Below are 16,285 nucleotides of genomic sequence, written 5' to 3'. Positions count from 1 at the left end.
TGTTATTTGATTAAGAATGTTTTTACATAAACTTTTACAAAGTACATAACTACCCTAACACTAAAAGATGATAATGAATTTCCAATATATTTTTGATGAGTATATTTATGAGTGTGTGCTACTATATATATTAATATTATCTATTTTCTTTATAAACTAAGATTAGTTTGAGTTAATTTGTAATTTTTTTCAAATAATCTCTTTAATGTTTTTATTTTTAACTTATACAAAATTCAAATAGGTTTAAACAAATTATAGCTTTTAACAATTTTGTATAAATAAGTAAAAGTATATATTTACTGGACAATTTTTTGTCTCAATGTTTAAACAAAATTTCACTACTCATAAATAAAATGTAAATATAAAATTGAGAGAAAAACATGTTCTTCAGGCCACCTTGGTTCATAAAAGAAACTAAATTAAATAAATAGATTTTTTTAAAGTCATTTGATAAAAATGGAATTGAAGAACAGGTAATTAAATATGTATATAAACTGACATAAATTTTACTTTTCCTTTTTCCTTTTTTAGTGTGTTTAGGTGAGTTAGTATATTCAAGAGACATAAACCATAAAACACAAAAATTATTCAAGAGTTAGTATATTTTTGCTGTTTAGGTGAGTGTTTGTGCAAACTTTTTGAAGATAGTGAAATGTATTTATTTCAATATTGAATAAGAGAGATTATATGCAGGATTTTGTGTTTTGAACCGATATAATTTTTGTGTAATTTTTTTTCTTTATTTATTCTTTATAGATTCCCACTTTTTTATTCCTAAATTAGTTGAACTTATTTTTGAAATTGAATCAATTTTCAAACTCAAAGAACGGAAAATATTTTAGAAAAGGTTGAAAACCAATTCACTTCCCTTTTGATTGAGCTATTCTATTTATTATTTTCTAACAATAGTTTGAATTTGTTTGAAAATTGTATTTACAAAATTGATTTTGGAAAAAAAAAATTTATTGTATAATTTTGTTTTATGATTTTTTTATCAAAACAAAGGATTTTATGGGAAAAAAATATATATAAAACCGAAACTCAATTTTTACCCTGATCCTATTTTTACTTAAAAGAATAATATTTCGTTCAAACAAAACAATTTTTACTACAGCGAAACAATTTTTGCTTTAACTATTTTTTTTGTTTGTTTAATTGATTGAATGTAGGTATTAAATATAACAAAAATATTAATTTGTGTATTTAATTGATTTGTGTTTTGTTTAAGTAAATTACGTTGAAAGGAGATAATTGTTGAAAAATGATAAGAATTATATAAATATAACATTATAAATCAATATTTGAATTATCTTTTAAGTTATATATTAAGAAAAGAGATTTATGTTTGAATAATTTTAAAAAATTTAAAATTGGAATGTTTTATTAATTATTAAGTCAAACACAACAAATTTTAATTTAAGAAAAAATATATGACTTTTTAATATATTTAATAAAGAGTGCTTACAGCTTATAATATTGTGAAGGTCGTAAAGCTACTGATAGTAACTAAAAAACTATAAGTTTGTTAACTCATTTTCATCACACTTAAAGTAACTTTTGAGAATAAGTTCACGTACTAAGAAAGTTTGATCAAATTAATTTATAAATTAGTAAAATTAATTTATAAGTTTTTGAAATATCTGATCAATACATTATTCATAAATGTTTATGAAACATTTATCCAAACAAAATTTGATATCTGCTTATTAATTATTATTATTTTTGATTGAATAGTGATTTTGTCAAGTACATTCCTATAAATGTTTAGGAAAAAGCTTATCCCACAAAATTTGAATAACTATTTATTAATTACGAATTTTGTGAATGGATAGTTAAGACACAAGTGATGATGATTTGTAAGATTAAGGTGAAAAGGAAGTTTAAGGAATGTAATTACGACTGCACCACCGATTAAAGAAAAGGCAGGGCTCGTTGATTTCTCTCCGACATAGAATTTGAGAGAGAGAGAGAGAGAGGACTAATTCAACATTCTGAGTGATACAGGGGTCACACCTGCTTGTAGTTACAGTGAGAGAAAGAGAAAGAGAAAGAGACAGAGACAGAGACAGAGAAAAAGAAAGAGAGAAGAATACCAAAACAGAAAACCGCGCAAAAACTAATGGCGAGTTTTAGGGTTTTGTGAACCTACTGCGATGGAAATGCCTGCTAGAAGATCCAACTACTCGCTCCTCAGCCAATTTCCTGACGACCAGTTTTCCGGCGCCTCCGCACCGTCCTCCTCGGGCGACGGAAAGACCGGCCGCGCGGGCAAGTTGGACCGCGTATCCGAGTGGGACCTCATCGCCGATCACAGGGCGGGTCAGCAGGGGGCCAACCGGATCGGAAACCTGTACTCCTCGGTCGGCCTGCAGAGGCAGTCCAGCGGGAGCAGCTACGGCGAGAGCTCGCTCTCCGGCGGCGGCGACTTTTACGCTCCGACGCTGTCTACGGCAGCGGCCAGTGACGTTGACGCCTTCGGCTATTTCCACGACGAGCGGAGCAAGTTCTCCGATGCTCCGGCGAGGATCGCGGGGTCCTTCGGGAAGAGCTGGGCACAGCAGACGGAGGAGAGCTACCAGCTGCAGCTCGCGCTCGCGCTGCGTCTCTCGTCGGATGCCACGTGCGCGGATGATCCCAATTTCCTCGATCCGATGCCGGACGATGGGGCCTTGCGACTCTCGTCATCGGCGGAGGCGGTTTCGCATAGGTTTTGGGTACGTTGATCCTTGTGCCTCTCTGTTTTCACTTGGGTTGGATTGTGGTTGGGAATTCCGGTGATGGATTTCACGTGAGGTGTTCTTGGATAGTGTAAAGTGTGAGTGGGCATGGGTCTATTTTGTCTCCGATAAACCTTATTAAGTGCATTGTAACGTAGCAAGAAGTGAAGCTGCAGTGGTTCTATGATTGATGTGATTCTCTGCAAATTGTTGAATTTATATTATGTAGGTTTTGTAGTCTGCGCCAACTGGAGGATCAATCAAATTTTGGTTAATGGTTGCAAACTTTTAGAAGTTCATTCAGACTGCTGGTCCTTTGCCATGAGTGACTGGAGGAGTTTAAAAATTGTAGTTTGAATGGAAGGAAGGGAATTGCATTAGTACATAATCATTTGAAGTTAGATGGAGGTGAAGGAAAAGTTAGTTACTGGAAGTTTGAATACATCAGTCAGTAAAAGAAATTAGTTAGATATGAGCAGGAGTAATTAAGGGGAACGGAGGATATATCTTGTATCTGCTGTTGATTGAGCTTATGCCCTTTGTTATGGGGAAACCCTTGTAGCAAAGATGTTTCTCCTATTTTCTATTCTTTTCATTCCATTTAATTCCTAACAAAAATCTTCTTAAGAAGTTATGTTTTGTTTGTCTGAAAGGACGTAGTTGGATTTTCAATTACAGTGTTGAAGTCTAATGGGTATCAGGTTCCTTTATGCTTTTCTCTTCTACCCTCTGGCATCTGCTCCTTGGGGGAAACTGTTTGATAATTGCTGTGAATTTTGGGCTGGGTATCCTCTTATTGTGTGCCTATCATATTGTTCCTTCTCGAGTTATTTTCTTGTTGTTGCACTGCATAAAAATTCAATATTGAAAAATGTAATGTTTTAAGGAGCTTCGGAATGTTAAATTATATATTGGCGCTATTGTGGGGGAGCAGAGGGTACTTGGTCTTTCTTGAGGAAATTGCCACTAAGTAGTACTATTGTAATTTCTCAGAGATGAAGTTGAAACCTGATTCTTGAGTTATATGAATTAAGTTTAAGAAGAAAAATTATCCCTCCACTCTTTATTTTACTTCTATTTTCCTTTTAAAAACTTTCTTTTGTTTTTTCCTAGAAAGTTGAGAAAGGAAACTGGAAGTTTTTCATTTTGACAGACTTGATGCACTAATTGATATTTGGTACACATTCAATTGTTAATTTTGTGTCTTATTAATAACATGCATCAGGTGAATGGCTGTCTGTCATACTCTGACAAAATTCCAGATGGCTTTTACTTGATTCACGGGATGGATTCCTTTGTATGGACTGTGTGTACTGATCTGCATGAAAATGGCCGAATTCCTTCAGTTGATATGCTGAAGTCTGTGAATCCCAGCATTGTTTCTTCAGTTGAAGTAGTTTTGGTAGATCAAAACAGTGACCCCAGCTTAAGAGATCTGCAAAATAGAGCTCATAACATTTCTTGTAGCAGCATAACAACTTCAGATGTTGTAGATCAGCTTTCCAAGCTGGTTTGCAACCGTATGGGGTGAGCCTCATTGACATTCATGGCTTGACCTATTTAAGTTTTTGACTGGTCATGTCAGTCTAACTGTGTTTTATTGCTTTAACAAGGGGATCAGCTTCTGTTGGGGAGGATAATCTTGTTTCCATCTGGAGGGATTGCAGTAATGATCTTAAAGATTGCCTAGGATCTGTTGTTATTCCTATAGGTAGTCTATCTGTTGGCCTCTGCAGGCATCGTGCTATATTATTCAAAGTAAGGCTTCACTTTTCTTAGGGGGTTAAGGCTGTGATTGTGCATGATGACTTGTTTTTGTTTGCTGCTTTAGTGCATGCAACTGTGTTTAAGTTGTTTTTAAATGACTTGCTTTATACTCAATATTTCCAGGTACTAGCTGACGCCATTGATTTGCCATGTCGAATTGCAAAGGGCTGTAAATATTGCAAAAGGGATGATGCCTCATCTTGTCTTGTACGATTTGGGCTCGAGAGGTATGTGCTTTATTGCTAAACGCATTTTTCTTTGAGTAGAGCTGCAGTGAAAAAATTAGTTTCCGTGAGTTATGATGACCATGGAAAAGGACATTATTTAAATGGTTAACATTCTGTGAGCATTATATAAATTAACATTTTAAATATATGCTTCTTAATAGTAATATTCTTGACACCTCTCATCTGACATAATCTAAATACAGGGAATATCTTGTTGATTTAATTGGAAAGCCAGGACACTTATCTGAGCCTGATTCCTTGCTCAATGGTCCAACTTCCATCTCATTTTCTTCACCCTTGCGCTTTCCACGACTTAAACCAGCTGAACCTACCATTGATTTCAGGTCACTGGCCAAACAGTATTTCTCGGACTGTCTGTCTCTTGAGCTCGTCTTTGACAACAGTTCTGCAGGTTATATTCATATTTCCTATTACTTTATGATATTCTGTATCTGGGAATGCTTTATTGTTGTTTTCACATCTTGAAAGATCCTGTTAATGGCCTATTGTTGCAATTATTAATAATTTAAGATGCAGTAGTCCCTCATTTTTTCGTTTTGATTTCTATTTTTTTAATGAATGATGAAATCATTTGCTTTAAGCTAGTTACTCTGTGATAGGGTTGAGTGGTCAAGAAGACCAAAATTTGGAAGGTTCATGTTAGGGAAAAGAAGTAGGCCGCCAGACTTGGTCATCTAAGTTGGAAGAGTTAGTTTTGTACTGGCATAGAGCCATAGATCCCATGTAGGGGGAAGGTCATGGGGAGGAAAGAGTGAGGAGTTAGTTTTCGCAATTACTTTTGGCTTTAATTGTATGTGAAGAAGATATCTTTTCTGAGGAGCAGCATTCTGCTCTGGAGTAGATTTTTTTTACCTGTAATAGGTCCTGGCTTCAGATAATTATTAGACTATCAGTTTCTGGTGTTAAATCTGCTATGCCTGCCATACTCCATAATTAATTTGCTTAAAAACCTATATATTAGTGTGTTAAATTAAAACTCTCGTTTTTTTTCATTGAATTCTGTCCTTTTGTTGTTTTAATCAATTTATATGCACTAAGAGATTAGATGGCTGGTGTCTGTAATTTTGTCGTTCATATGTTCACTACAATTAGTTGACATGGTTTTTCTAAACTTGTAAATTGCAAGAATGTGATGTCTACTACAAAAGCATAATGTTTTTTTCTCTTTGATGTTTGTGCTATATGATGTTCCTTTTAAGTTGAGTTCTGTATTGTAGAATTGGAAGAACAGTTCACGTTACTTGGTCAAGTCTGTTGAATATCTTTACAAAATTCTTGATTTATTGTGATGAACAGCGGCTAACATAATATAGTCTGTCTACAGGATGAAATTTGAGTGAATTTTTATTTAATGTTTGGTAAATTTGCAATTAAATCAACATCTGAAATAGTGCCAAAAATCGTGTTCTTTGAATAAATGTTCATGTTGCATGTTGGACATTAGTTGTAGTTGTGCTTGTCATCCTCTAAATTTGAACTAGTTGCTAATGGAAGTTCTGGATTCTCTATTTCAGAGCAGTTTGATGGGAAGTACAAAGACAGGAATAACCCCAGGCCAATTTCAACAGACAGCAATAGAAGTTCCCACCTTCCTCTCCATCCCCAAGATTCTCATCTGAGTACACGTGAACAATTTTCTGAAACATATCTACCATGTGATGCTCCTCAGAACATTGTAGACTCGACAGTGGGAAAGTATCCACCACCAATAAAGCATAAGCGTCCTGTTGGTATACCTACCCCGTTAGCACTTACAAATACTAATGATGACATGATTGAGGGCAAGAGGTTTATTGAAGGAAGTCAACTGATTCCTAGTAAACATACTCGAGAGCTTACGCTTGACATGGAGGATTTGGACATCCCGTGGAGTGATCTTGTTTTAAGAGAGAAAATTGGGTCAGGTATATCTCCTCCTTTATAAGTCACAACTTTTGCTTTTGAATGTCTTGGGGACAAAAATAGCCATACTATTGGATAGAGAAAAGAGAATATAAAGTAATGATAGTAGAAAAGAAGGAAACTAAAAAAAGGAAGCCATCTCAGTTGTGCAGTCTCCAATCCATATGCACATTTGATCGGGGCCTTCCATTAAGGGCTTTATGGGTAGATCATTAAATAAAAGAATTCAAAGTGTTACATCCAATCGCATATTCCACACAAACACAATTTTTTCCTTGCTTCTCCCAAACCAAGTTAATCACCAAGCTCTTCTCCTAACTAAAAGATCAGTAATGAATTAGTAACGTGCTTCTTGTACTGGCATGACTTTTGTAATTAGTATCGATAGTCATTAAATTGAAAGTGGCCCATTGTATTTCAGGTTCTTTTGGAACTGTACATCGTGCTGAGTGGAATGGCTCAGTAAGCCTCTCTCTCCTTCTCTCTCTCTCTCTCTCTAATTGATGCTTTATAAATTGGCCAGCATGTGGTTGTTTGAATTGTTCCTGTTAAAATTTCAGGGAATGAATGAAAAGTGAATAGAGAGAGTAATAATAAGCTGTATAATTGACATATTGTTATATGATATACCGGCCCTTAAGTTGTTTACTCCTATTTATGCTTAATAATCTATGCCAAAGACAAGTATAGTAAAACTAATACAAACAGAAGTCCTGCCCAATGTTACTCCTTAAATAGTATTAATAAGAATTATCCTTATAGGCTCCGCCCAATGCACATCTAGTACAAGCCCAGCCATCAGTAACAATAATATACAATTTCTGTTTTCTAATTGAGTTGCCCATCGAAAGACGAGGAGTTTATTTGAAAAAATGTCATCTGCCAAGAGGATTAGGTGTTTTGTTGCTCATGGAGCTATTTCCATCAAGCATTTTATTTTCAGCAAACAAATGGAGCCTTAAATAATGTTGCCAAAGTGTTAGATATTTTGGGCTTATGCTCTTTTGTTTTCATGTTTTTTAGCCATATTTGTGTCATCATTTCGAATGAGTATGTGTTGGGGCCGAGGGGGTTATATTATATATATCATCCGTGAGGATTGTGTATTTTCCAGGATTGCTTCATTGAAGCTTGAAACAGAAATAGTGTTTCACACATTTTTCTTATGCTTCCCTCTTCCTTTCAACCCTGTTTGTCTTTTAGTTTTTCTGTTCTTACATCCTTCAAAACAATCAATTGCAGGATGTTGCTGTGAAAATTTTGATGGAACAGGATTTTCATGCTGAGCGCTTCCAGGAGTTCCTGAGGGAGGTATGCTTGAAATCCTAAGCATGCTTTATATTGTGTTTTTTAGATATTTGCCTGTTGCTTATTTGAGCTGTGTTTTCGCTTCTCTTTGTAGGTTTCAATAATGAAACGTTTGCGGCATCCAAACATTGTTTTGTTTATGGGGGCAGTCACACAGCCCCCTAACTTATCAATTGTCACGGAATATTTGTCAAGGTTGTACTCCTCTACCTGTTCTACATCCTTTTCCCTGAAAGAGTGAAGTTTTTCAAGGCTATATAGGATTATAGGATATTTAGACATTGAGATCTAAGAGTTTTTGACGGAAGTGCAGGGGTAGCTTATATAGGCTGTTGCATAGATCTGGTGCCAAAGAGGTGTTGGATGAGAGGCGTAGGCTTAGTATGGCTTATGATGTGGTATGCATTTATAAAATAAACTCTACTGTTCTGGTTATTATTTTTTGAAATTGTAATTTCATAATCTTTGTATTCTTTGATATCCATGTTATTTTTTCATTTGCAGGCAAAGGGGATGAATTATCTTCATAAACGTAATCCTCCCATTGTTCACAGAGATCTGAAATCTCCAAACCTTCTCGTTGACAAAAAATATACAGTGAAGGTAGGAATGAAGTTTTCTCTAGTATACCAAATACAAATAGTCTTAAGAGTTTCATTTAAATCATTTTGTCAGCCATGGCAGTAGATTTCCATTTCTCTTGCAGATAGCATTGCATTGATGCAACGCTATAATTAGTCATCTATGTTTACATCTTTTTTGTTCTAGCATAGCTTGAATGTAGTAAGATGTTATATTTGCTCAGTTGCTAGGATGCCTGGCTATCCCAGGTTTCATCTAGGGACCGAGCAACCTTCTCCCACCTGTCCTTTAAAATTTTGTACGTCATCCCATTAGGAACACCCTTCTGGTTCCACATAGCTTGACTGCTCTTTTAGATTTTCTAGAGAAATGGAGCTAGACGAATAAACTATTGATTTGATTTTTTTCTTGAAATAGTAATCAATACTTGTTTTCTTGGTACATTCTAGTGATAATTTAGTATTTTGGTTTCATCTGGACATTTTTGAACTGGTGGAAGATTGAGTTTAGTTCTAAACCTGCTCTATTCTGATAGAAGTTTCAGCCTTCTGGTAATTAGTTGTGTATGTTTTGGTGCAAATTTGTGAAGTTGTTGAAAAGCCATTTATTATGATAACATGTGCGGTGTGTTGGTAATAATTTGTCTGGGCGAGTTTTTTTTTTTTTTTATTGGGGCTGGTGAGTGGGAGGGGTTGATCTGTTTTCTTGGACATATGTGGAGGTTTTTCCCCCTATTAATGGTATTGCCTACTTTGTAGGTTTGTGATTTTGGGCTTTCCCGTCTGAAGGCCAATACGTTTCTCTCATCTAAGTCAGCTGCTGGGACTGTAAGTTCTCATCGGCTTCAGATATTTTTGTTTTTTACATCTTATGTTTGTTTGAGAGGTACATTTAATTTTTCTCCTTTTCCTCCCATAGCCCGAGTGGATGGCTCCAGAGGTTCTTCGTGATGAGCCATCAAATGAGAAGTCAGATATTTACAGCTTTGGTGTAATCTTATGGGAGCTTGCAACATTGCAACAGCCATGGGTTAATTTAAATCCAGCACAGGTTTATTTTATAACTGTTATACAGGAAATTGCTGTATGTTTATGCTTAGTACTTTTGTTGTAATTATATTGTTTCAGCATTTATGAAACTTATGTGAAATGAATAGCCGTAAGAATATGTAGTATGAAATTGGAATAGCATGTGGCAAGGAATACAAATCTAAAAATGATTGCAAGAAATGTATATTGGTTGGAGCATGTATTTGACAAGTCAACAATGATGGGTATACTGTTTAAGGTTGTGGCTGAATGGAAGAATTTTTTTTATGCCTTTTAGTATGTGGTCAGTCATTGTTATCGCGCTTGCTTTGGTTGCGTTTGCATACACAGAGATAAGTGTAAAAATACACTCCAGGTTTAAGGAGAGTGGTCTGGGCGAAGGGTCACACACTATTATGTTTCTACTACATATTTATTTATTTTGCTTCAATGTTCACAAATTCATATTGGTCTGTAGGTTGTGGCAGCTGTTGGTTTTAAGGGAAAAAGACTTGAGATCCCACGTGATGTGAATCCCCAAGTAGCTGCCCTAATCGAGGGTTGCTGGGCTAAGTAAGTTCAGATGCATTTTTTGCTTTTATGTATTTCAATTAAATATTCTATCAAAATGTTTTATTGATTTACATTGTTTACTACAGTGAGCCTTGGAAACGACCTTCTTTTGCGAGTATTATGGATTCTTTGAGGCCATTGCTCAAACCCCCTACACCTCAACCTGGTCGTCCGAACATGTCATTACTCACCTGAATGGAACACCAAGTTGCTTTTCATGCACATATGACAGGATTTTATCGATCTTGATATCTAACAAGATTACACTATTTTTAGTTGTCCTAGGTACGTGTCGAATTCCATAAAGGTTTTCTTGCCAACACTAAATCTAGATGGGACTTAATATTTCTCAATGTTAGTTTGTGCTTTGGCACTGTCAATTTTCTAGTGGAAATATTGATTTTCTCTTATCATACACAACTTTCGGGTAAGAGAATTAATCATGCTAAGCGTAGTTACAGCTGGATCAAAATATAGTTAGAGTTTATATTTATTCATTGTGGCTTGTTGATCGTGTGACTTACCTCTTGGTCAAACTAATACTTGTTCATGTCTCTTTTGGTTGCAGAGTCAATTGTATATTTCTTTAAACTGATTTCCGACCCAGAGCAAGGATACTCCATCTTCATTGTTCCGACAAAATTGGTTGATTAGGTGATCTTGTAATTTTACTGAGAAATATTTTATTTTTCTCCTTCCATAGTTTTGTATGTAAAAAAATTCCTCCATTGTAATTACATTCAGTTAATGATAAGCAGCTTTGCCAGCGGTGTTTTACATTTTTGTGCCTGAATCAATGAAGAGACTCTCTCTCTCTACCTGAATCAATTCCGTGGTAGGACTCCTTTCAAAACTGGTCCCTCCTTATATCAATATATATACGCTATTTTGGTATTAATGTCTTTCTGACCCTCCTGCTGGAATGAGCATCCTTTATTATACTCAGTCCCACGCCACTCATTGTACTCACGCCGCATTTTTCTTGGTTTTTTTATAATTACTAGTCATTCTAGAATTTTCAATAAAAACCTCTTAATTGAAAAAATCGTTTTACACAAAATGGGAGCATTGAAGAAAATATCTGTTAATGTACAGCTAGTGTTTATTAGTTACTCCCTTGGTATTAAATTATCTGCAGTTTAAATTTTTTACACATAAACTAAGAATAATAATACATATTTTTGTGATATAATTTTACTACCATAGTCATTTTCTCATGTAGTGGTTGACTAACTAACAAAGATATAATATAGAGAATTCATTAAGATTGAAGTAGTTTCTGTAAGGGCAAAGTTATTTATTTTGGGACAAACGGTAAATGTTAAAATTTGAGATGAAAGAAGTATACATTGTATATTTTCGACATAAGAGATGTTCGAAGAAGAAAATAAGAAACATCAAGTTTTAGTAAGTTAAAATTCATTTATATATAAATTGATTTGTAACAAGCTATGTACTTTTTATAGTTTTTTATTTTTAATCTGCATACAAATTAATTTTAATTTATTAAAAAATGTATTTTTGGAGAAGTTTGAATATTATAAAAGAAGCGAATGGAATGGAACAGAAAGGTGGCAGTCATAGCTTGCTGGTTTTCAAACCAGACTCGGGTTTTAAATTTTGGTGAATCAAACCAAGAGGAATACGTGGTAGCAAAATCCCGTTGGAAATTTTAGTTTATTGAACGAGAACACGAGTGTTAATAAAAGAACCAGAAAAGAACTTGGCACTGTGCAGAATCGTTAATAATCTGCAATAAAAGAAAAGAAAAGGCGAGGGCCCAGGAAAAATCCGCAGAAAAGACAAGATGAAGAAAAAGCAAAGTTTAGTAATCCGGTATTGGGTGGTAGAGTTGGCTTGTGCACTAAGTATCTGACTTGACCAGTCGCTCTCAATGCCACAAAATCAAACCCAACAAACACCTAAACAGTAGTGTCTGTGACAAAAATATCTACCCAACAACGCGGTCCCAACACACAAACACTGTTCCCCAAGAATCAACCATCCCCAGTTGTAACTAACCAACGTAACTGCCACGAAACAAACCAACCTCAACCTCAAATATTAATCAAAGTCGGCACTCTTACACTCACACTTTCACTGTGCAATGGCCCTCCTTTGCCACCGCCATTCCTCCACCCTCCACCGCCCTCCCACCCTTTTAATAACCCCTTTCTTACCCTCCAAACTCCACTCTAAACCTTTATTATTATTCCTTAATTAATCTTCACACTTCACAATGAACCCCACTGATGACAACTTTCCCAAGCCCTTGGAGGTTCTGCAAATGAACCCGGTTCCACCGTTTTTGTCCAAAACCTTCGACCTCGTCGATGACCCCACTCTCGACCCGATTATCTCCTGGGGCTCCACGGGCTTTAGCTTCGTCGTCTGGGACCCTCTGGAGTTCGCCAGAATCGTGTTGCCGCGACATTTCAAGCACAACAATTTCTCCAGTTTCGTTCGCCAGCTCAATACTTATGTGGGTATCTTCGCTCTGCTTTCACTGAGCCACACATGGCTTCTTCCTTTCATCTCTTTGTAACTGTTCCTTTTGTTTTTGGTTTTTGGGTCCATATGTAAGTTACTTGGTTGTGTTTTCTTTGGTGTTTTTGTAATTTGGGTTAGATTGACTTGTATGTACTTTGATTGGTCAAGTTGATGTATCCACTGGGGTTTGGGAATGTATATAAATTTAAAATTTTGACGCATTTTGATGGAGTGTAATGTTTCTTAAACAGGTAATATGGTTTCTTTGCTTGCACGGATTTTCTGAATGCTTGCGAGTTTGTAATGATTGGGTGTGTAGTGTACTTGAGCGGGGAGGGAGAGTGAAGCTTAGTTTTGTGTAAGGCCATGTTTTGTCTACCAATTTCAAATGAAGTTTTTTTTTTAAAATTGTCCCAGCCCCTGATCGCATTGGAAAGTGTTTGTCTAGTGAGCACATTTCTGTTTTTGAAAAGTTTGTCTCCTGAGTACTTCAATGGATAGTACTTGAAGAAAACAAAAAAATGGCTATCAAATTGATGTAGAGAACAGTTTTTAGAACAGGAAGTGAGAAGAGAATCAAACAATCCCTTGGTTTCTTTGCTTGTGTTTTCTCCTTTGTTAAAGTCAGAGTTAGTTTAATGTTTGAATAGAGATTGTAGGGCACTTCCAATATAATTGACAAGTAGAGGAATACAGAGAGAGAAAAAGGAAACAAATGTAGTTATAATAGGTAATATGATGTGATAGAAAGAGAGATAGAGATAAATGATAAGTGTTAATTAGGTATTTGAAACAATGGAGTGTTCGCATATCATGACTCTAGTATTTTAGTCTACTGAATCTGCCCATTGTAATTGCTGTTATATTGAGATGTATTGTTGTGAGTCTCGTGTGTTATTTTTAGTTATGCTTATTACTGATACTAATGGAATTGAGTAATAAGAATATGGTTTGGATTTTTACTTATTGCATTGTAGTTAGGATTGAGACTTTGAGAGATTACCACTACTACTACTGGAAGTGACAACAGGAGAAATATTCTCCCTCCTCTAGAAGGGATTTCATCTTCCGCAGGTAGTTCTCAAGGTTCTCTGGGGCATGTGTCATTTTGACTTTTTCCTTATCTCTGTGTAAAGCTTGCTCTGAATTTATAGATGGCATTCTCCAATATAGCTTCCTCTCTCTATCAGATCATAGTGCCTAAGTTTTGGTGAACCTAAACCATACATGCCCCCCTACTCATTCTTGTCTTGGGGCCTTCTGCTTCTGCTCCATACATTCTCAGGTAACTTGGTGTTTGTCTCCAGGGATTCCGCAAGATTGACACAGACAAGTGGGAGTTTTTCAATGAAGCATTCCAGCGATCGAAGAAGCACTTGCTGAAGAACATACAAAGACGTAGGTCAACACAATTCCAGCAGGTTGGTAGCTATATTGGAATTGGATCTTCTACTGAGGCAGGGAGGTCTGAGGTTGAGGTTGAGATAGAAAAGCTTAGGAATGAAAGGACTATGTTGATGGAAGAGGTGGTTGATTTGCAGCAAGAACAACGAAGAACGGCTAACCGTGCAGGAGAAGTGAATCAAAGGCTCCAATCTGCAGAACAAAGGCAGAAACAAATGGTTTCTTTCCTGGCCAAGTTGATCCAAAACCCAGCCTTTTTAGCCCGCCTTAGGCATAAGAAGGAACAAAGAGAAATAGATTCTCCAAGAGTGGTAAGGAAGTTTGTCAAGCAGCACCAACATGAGTCTGGAACAGTAGAAACTCTCCAAGAAGGACAGATAGTGAGGTACCAACCTGATTGGAGAAATATAGACATGTCTTCTGAAACTCCAAAACTAAGTCAGGTTTCCATTGAACAGTCACCTCACTACCTTTCACAGTGTTTGGCAGGAGAAATGAGTGGAGGTGCAGAAGATCTGACTTCTCAAATTGAGAATATTGTAACAGATGATTTGGCTGCAGAGCACGGGATCACACCACCCCAAGAAATGATGATTGGATCCAGCTTTGGAGCTGAAGACCCCCTTTACAAAGGGAAGAGTGTTATGAGCCCAAGTCTAGAACTTCCTCCAGAGTATTTTACTTCATTCCCAGAGGTTTTGACCCAGGAGAAAGGCTTTCAAGATTTTTCTGCTCTTGGAACTGAAGACATTATCAAGCTTGAAGACATATGGGACTCGGACCTCAATCTTAGTGGTGCTGGTTCAACCTGTGGGAATGAGCTGTGGGGCAATCCTATGAATTATGAAGATGTTCCAGAGTTTGGAGTAACAAGTGGCATGTCTGAATCAGACATCTGGGATATTGGCTCTGGAAGTTTGGGAATTCATAAGTGGCCAGGTGATGAACCTTCTATTGGTGAAATAGATGGTCAAGTTGGTGAGCCAAAAGAAGATAGGCCTCAGAATCTTGATCCATAGGCTTCATCTGCTCCTGCACTTGTTGCCCTTTGGGTACTTCCTATGTTAATGGTTCCTTGGGATCATATTATTGAGTCATTTGATTTATAAACAGAATTCATTATCCTGCTTTCATTCCTTATTCACTTTCAAATCTTTATTCTTTTACATTAATATTGTTCATAATTTTCCATGTAAGTTCTAATTGTGTAATTATTGACAACTTCCATATTCAAGTAAATATTCACAGGTCTATACCATAGAAGGCAGGTTCATCATACCCTGCTTTGGAACTTGCTTTTCTCTGCAATGCCCAGCTCTTGCAAATAATGCTCAATTCCTGATGAGTGGTAAGCAAACACTCATAGATTATTTGATTATATGCTTCTTCTCAAAAAAAAATTATTTAACTTTTTATTTACTCTATTAATAATACTCTGCCTAAGGTTATTTGAATTTGCTAAGTTTTTTTATTATTATTAAATTTGTATGTTATTTTTATCCCACTTGTTAAATAATTAATTTTATATAATTAAAAAATTTAACATATAAATTATATTGTACCCTGTATTTAATCCAGTGCAATTTGCATAATAAAATTTATTTTATATAACTAAAACTTACAGTTATATTTTTTATAAATACTTTTACCATTAAATTATGTTATAGATTTACAATAAATTATGTATATTATGATAGAATGCCACGTACTTATTTTTATCAATTTGATAATTTCTTCTAACAAATATTAAAATTAAATTTTAAAATAAAGATGAAAAAGGATGCATCATAGGAGATAAAAAATTAAAAAAAATTAAATATAGGAGACATGCAACTCTTAATGTTTTAAAAACGATCTTATTATTGAAGATACTTATTCTAATTTGTATATATAGAGAATTAATTACATTATAAATTTGACTAAAATTGTGATTATTTTAAACAACTTACAGAAAAAGCATAACAAGAACATGGGGTGGTGGCGCAGTTGGCTAGCGCGTAGGTCTCATAGCTTCTGAGTGATCCTGAGGTCGAGAGTTCGAGCCTCTCTCACCCCATCTTTTTTTAACTTACAATTTAACCTAATCCTTAAAAATATTTATTATTTTGAAATGATGATTCAAGTTAATAATTCAATGTGGGGAAATTTGATGCTTCAATGAGAATGATACATATAAAAAAAAGGAATGCGAATGATATTTTAAAAGTGAATTTGAAAAAAATCTTGTTTTGATTAAATAATAATAATATAAACACTTTTGAAGAAA

General features: G+C 35.4%; 2 protein-coding genes and 1 non-coding gene across 5 annotated transcripts; all 3 read left to right on the top strand.

The window, feature by feature from the left end:
* The first annotated feature begins 1,744 nt into the window (after window positions 1-1,744).
* CTR1 (Protein kinase superfamily protein) lies at window positions 1,745-10,904 on the top strand. Of its 2 annotated transcripts, XM_090305344.1 has the most exons (17): window positions 1,859-2,714; window positions 3,943-4,244; window positions 4,331-4,475; window positions 4,608-4,711; window positions 4,915-4,979; window positions 5,056-5,123; window positions 6,247-6,636; window positions 7,056-7,096; window positions 7,877-7,945; window positions 8,037-8,137; window positions 8,256-8,340; window positions 8,447-8,545; window positions 9,283-9,351; window positions 9,443-9,574; window positions 10,031-10,125; window positions 10,212-10,410; window positions 10,694-10,904. In XM_090305344.1, the coding sequence occupies exons 1-7, from the start codon at window positions 2,154-2,156 to the stop codon at window positions 6,349-6,351; spliced, it is 1,350 nt and encodes a 449-aa protein (XP_090161470.1). In that variant the 5' UTR covers window positions 1,859-2,153; the 3' UTR covers window positions 6,352-6,636; window positions 7,056-7,096; window positions 7,877-7,945; window positions 8,037-8,137; window positions 8,256-8,340; window positions 8,447-8,545; window positions 9,283-9,351; window positions 9,443-9,574; window positions 10,031-10,125; window positions 10,212-10,410; window positions 10,694-10,904. The 2 variants fall into 2 exon arrangements, with proteins under 2 accessions (XP_068493654.1, XP_090161470.1); XM_068637553.1 differs by having other exon boundaries at window positions 1,745-2,714; window positions 4,915-5,123.
* A 1,078-nt stretch (window positions 10,905-11,982) lies between these two features.
* Window positions 11,983-15,320, top strand: HSFA3 (heat shock transcription factor A3). Of its 2 annotated transcripts, none has more exons than XR_011084197.2 (2): window positions 11,983-13,689; window positions 13,923-13,970. XR_011084197.2 is itself a non-coding variant. In XM_068637552.2 (2 exons), exons 1-2 carry the CDS (start codon window positions 12,365-12,367, stop codon window positions 15,036-15,038), a joined length of 1,359 nt encoding a protein of 452 aa, XP_068493653.1. In that variant the 5' UTR covers window positions 12,109-12,364; the 3' UTR covers window positions 15,039-15,320. The 2 variants fall into 2 exon arrangements, 1 of the variants encoding a protein (XP_068493653.1); XM_068637552.2 differs by having other exon boundaries at window positions 12,109-12,607; window positions 13,923-15,320.
* Window positions 15,321-15,990: 670 nt separating this feature from the next.
* Window positions 15,991-16,075, top strand: TRNAM-CAU (transfer RNA methionine (anticodon CAU)). The gene is given in 2 exon segments: window positions 15,991-16,028; window positions 16,040-16,075. It is a non-coding gene; the product is annotated as a tRNA-Met (tRNA).
* The last annotated feature ends 210 nt before the right edge of the window (window positions 16,076-16,285 follow it).

Source organism: Phaseolus vulgaris, chromosome 7, assembly GCF_051622355.1.
Source record: "Phaseolus vulgaris cultivar YP4 chromosome 7, ASM5162235v1, whole genome shotgun sequence".
NCBI lineage: Eukaryota > Viridiplantae > Streptophyta > Magnoliopsida > Fabales > Fabaceae > Phaseolus > Phaseolus vulgaris.
This window is presented reverse-complemented; position numbering and strand designations above follow the sequence as displayed.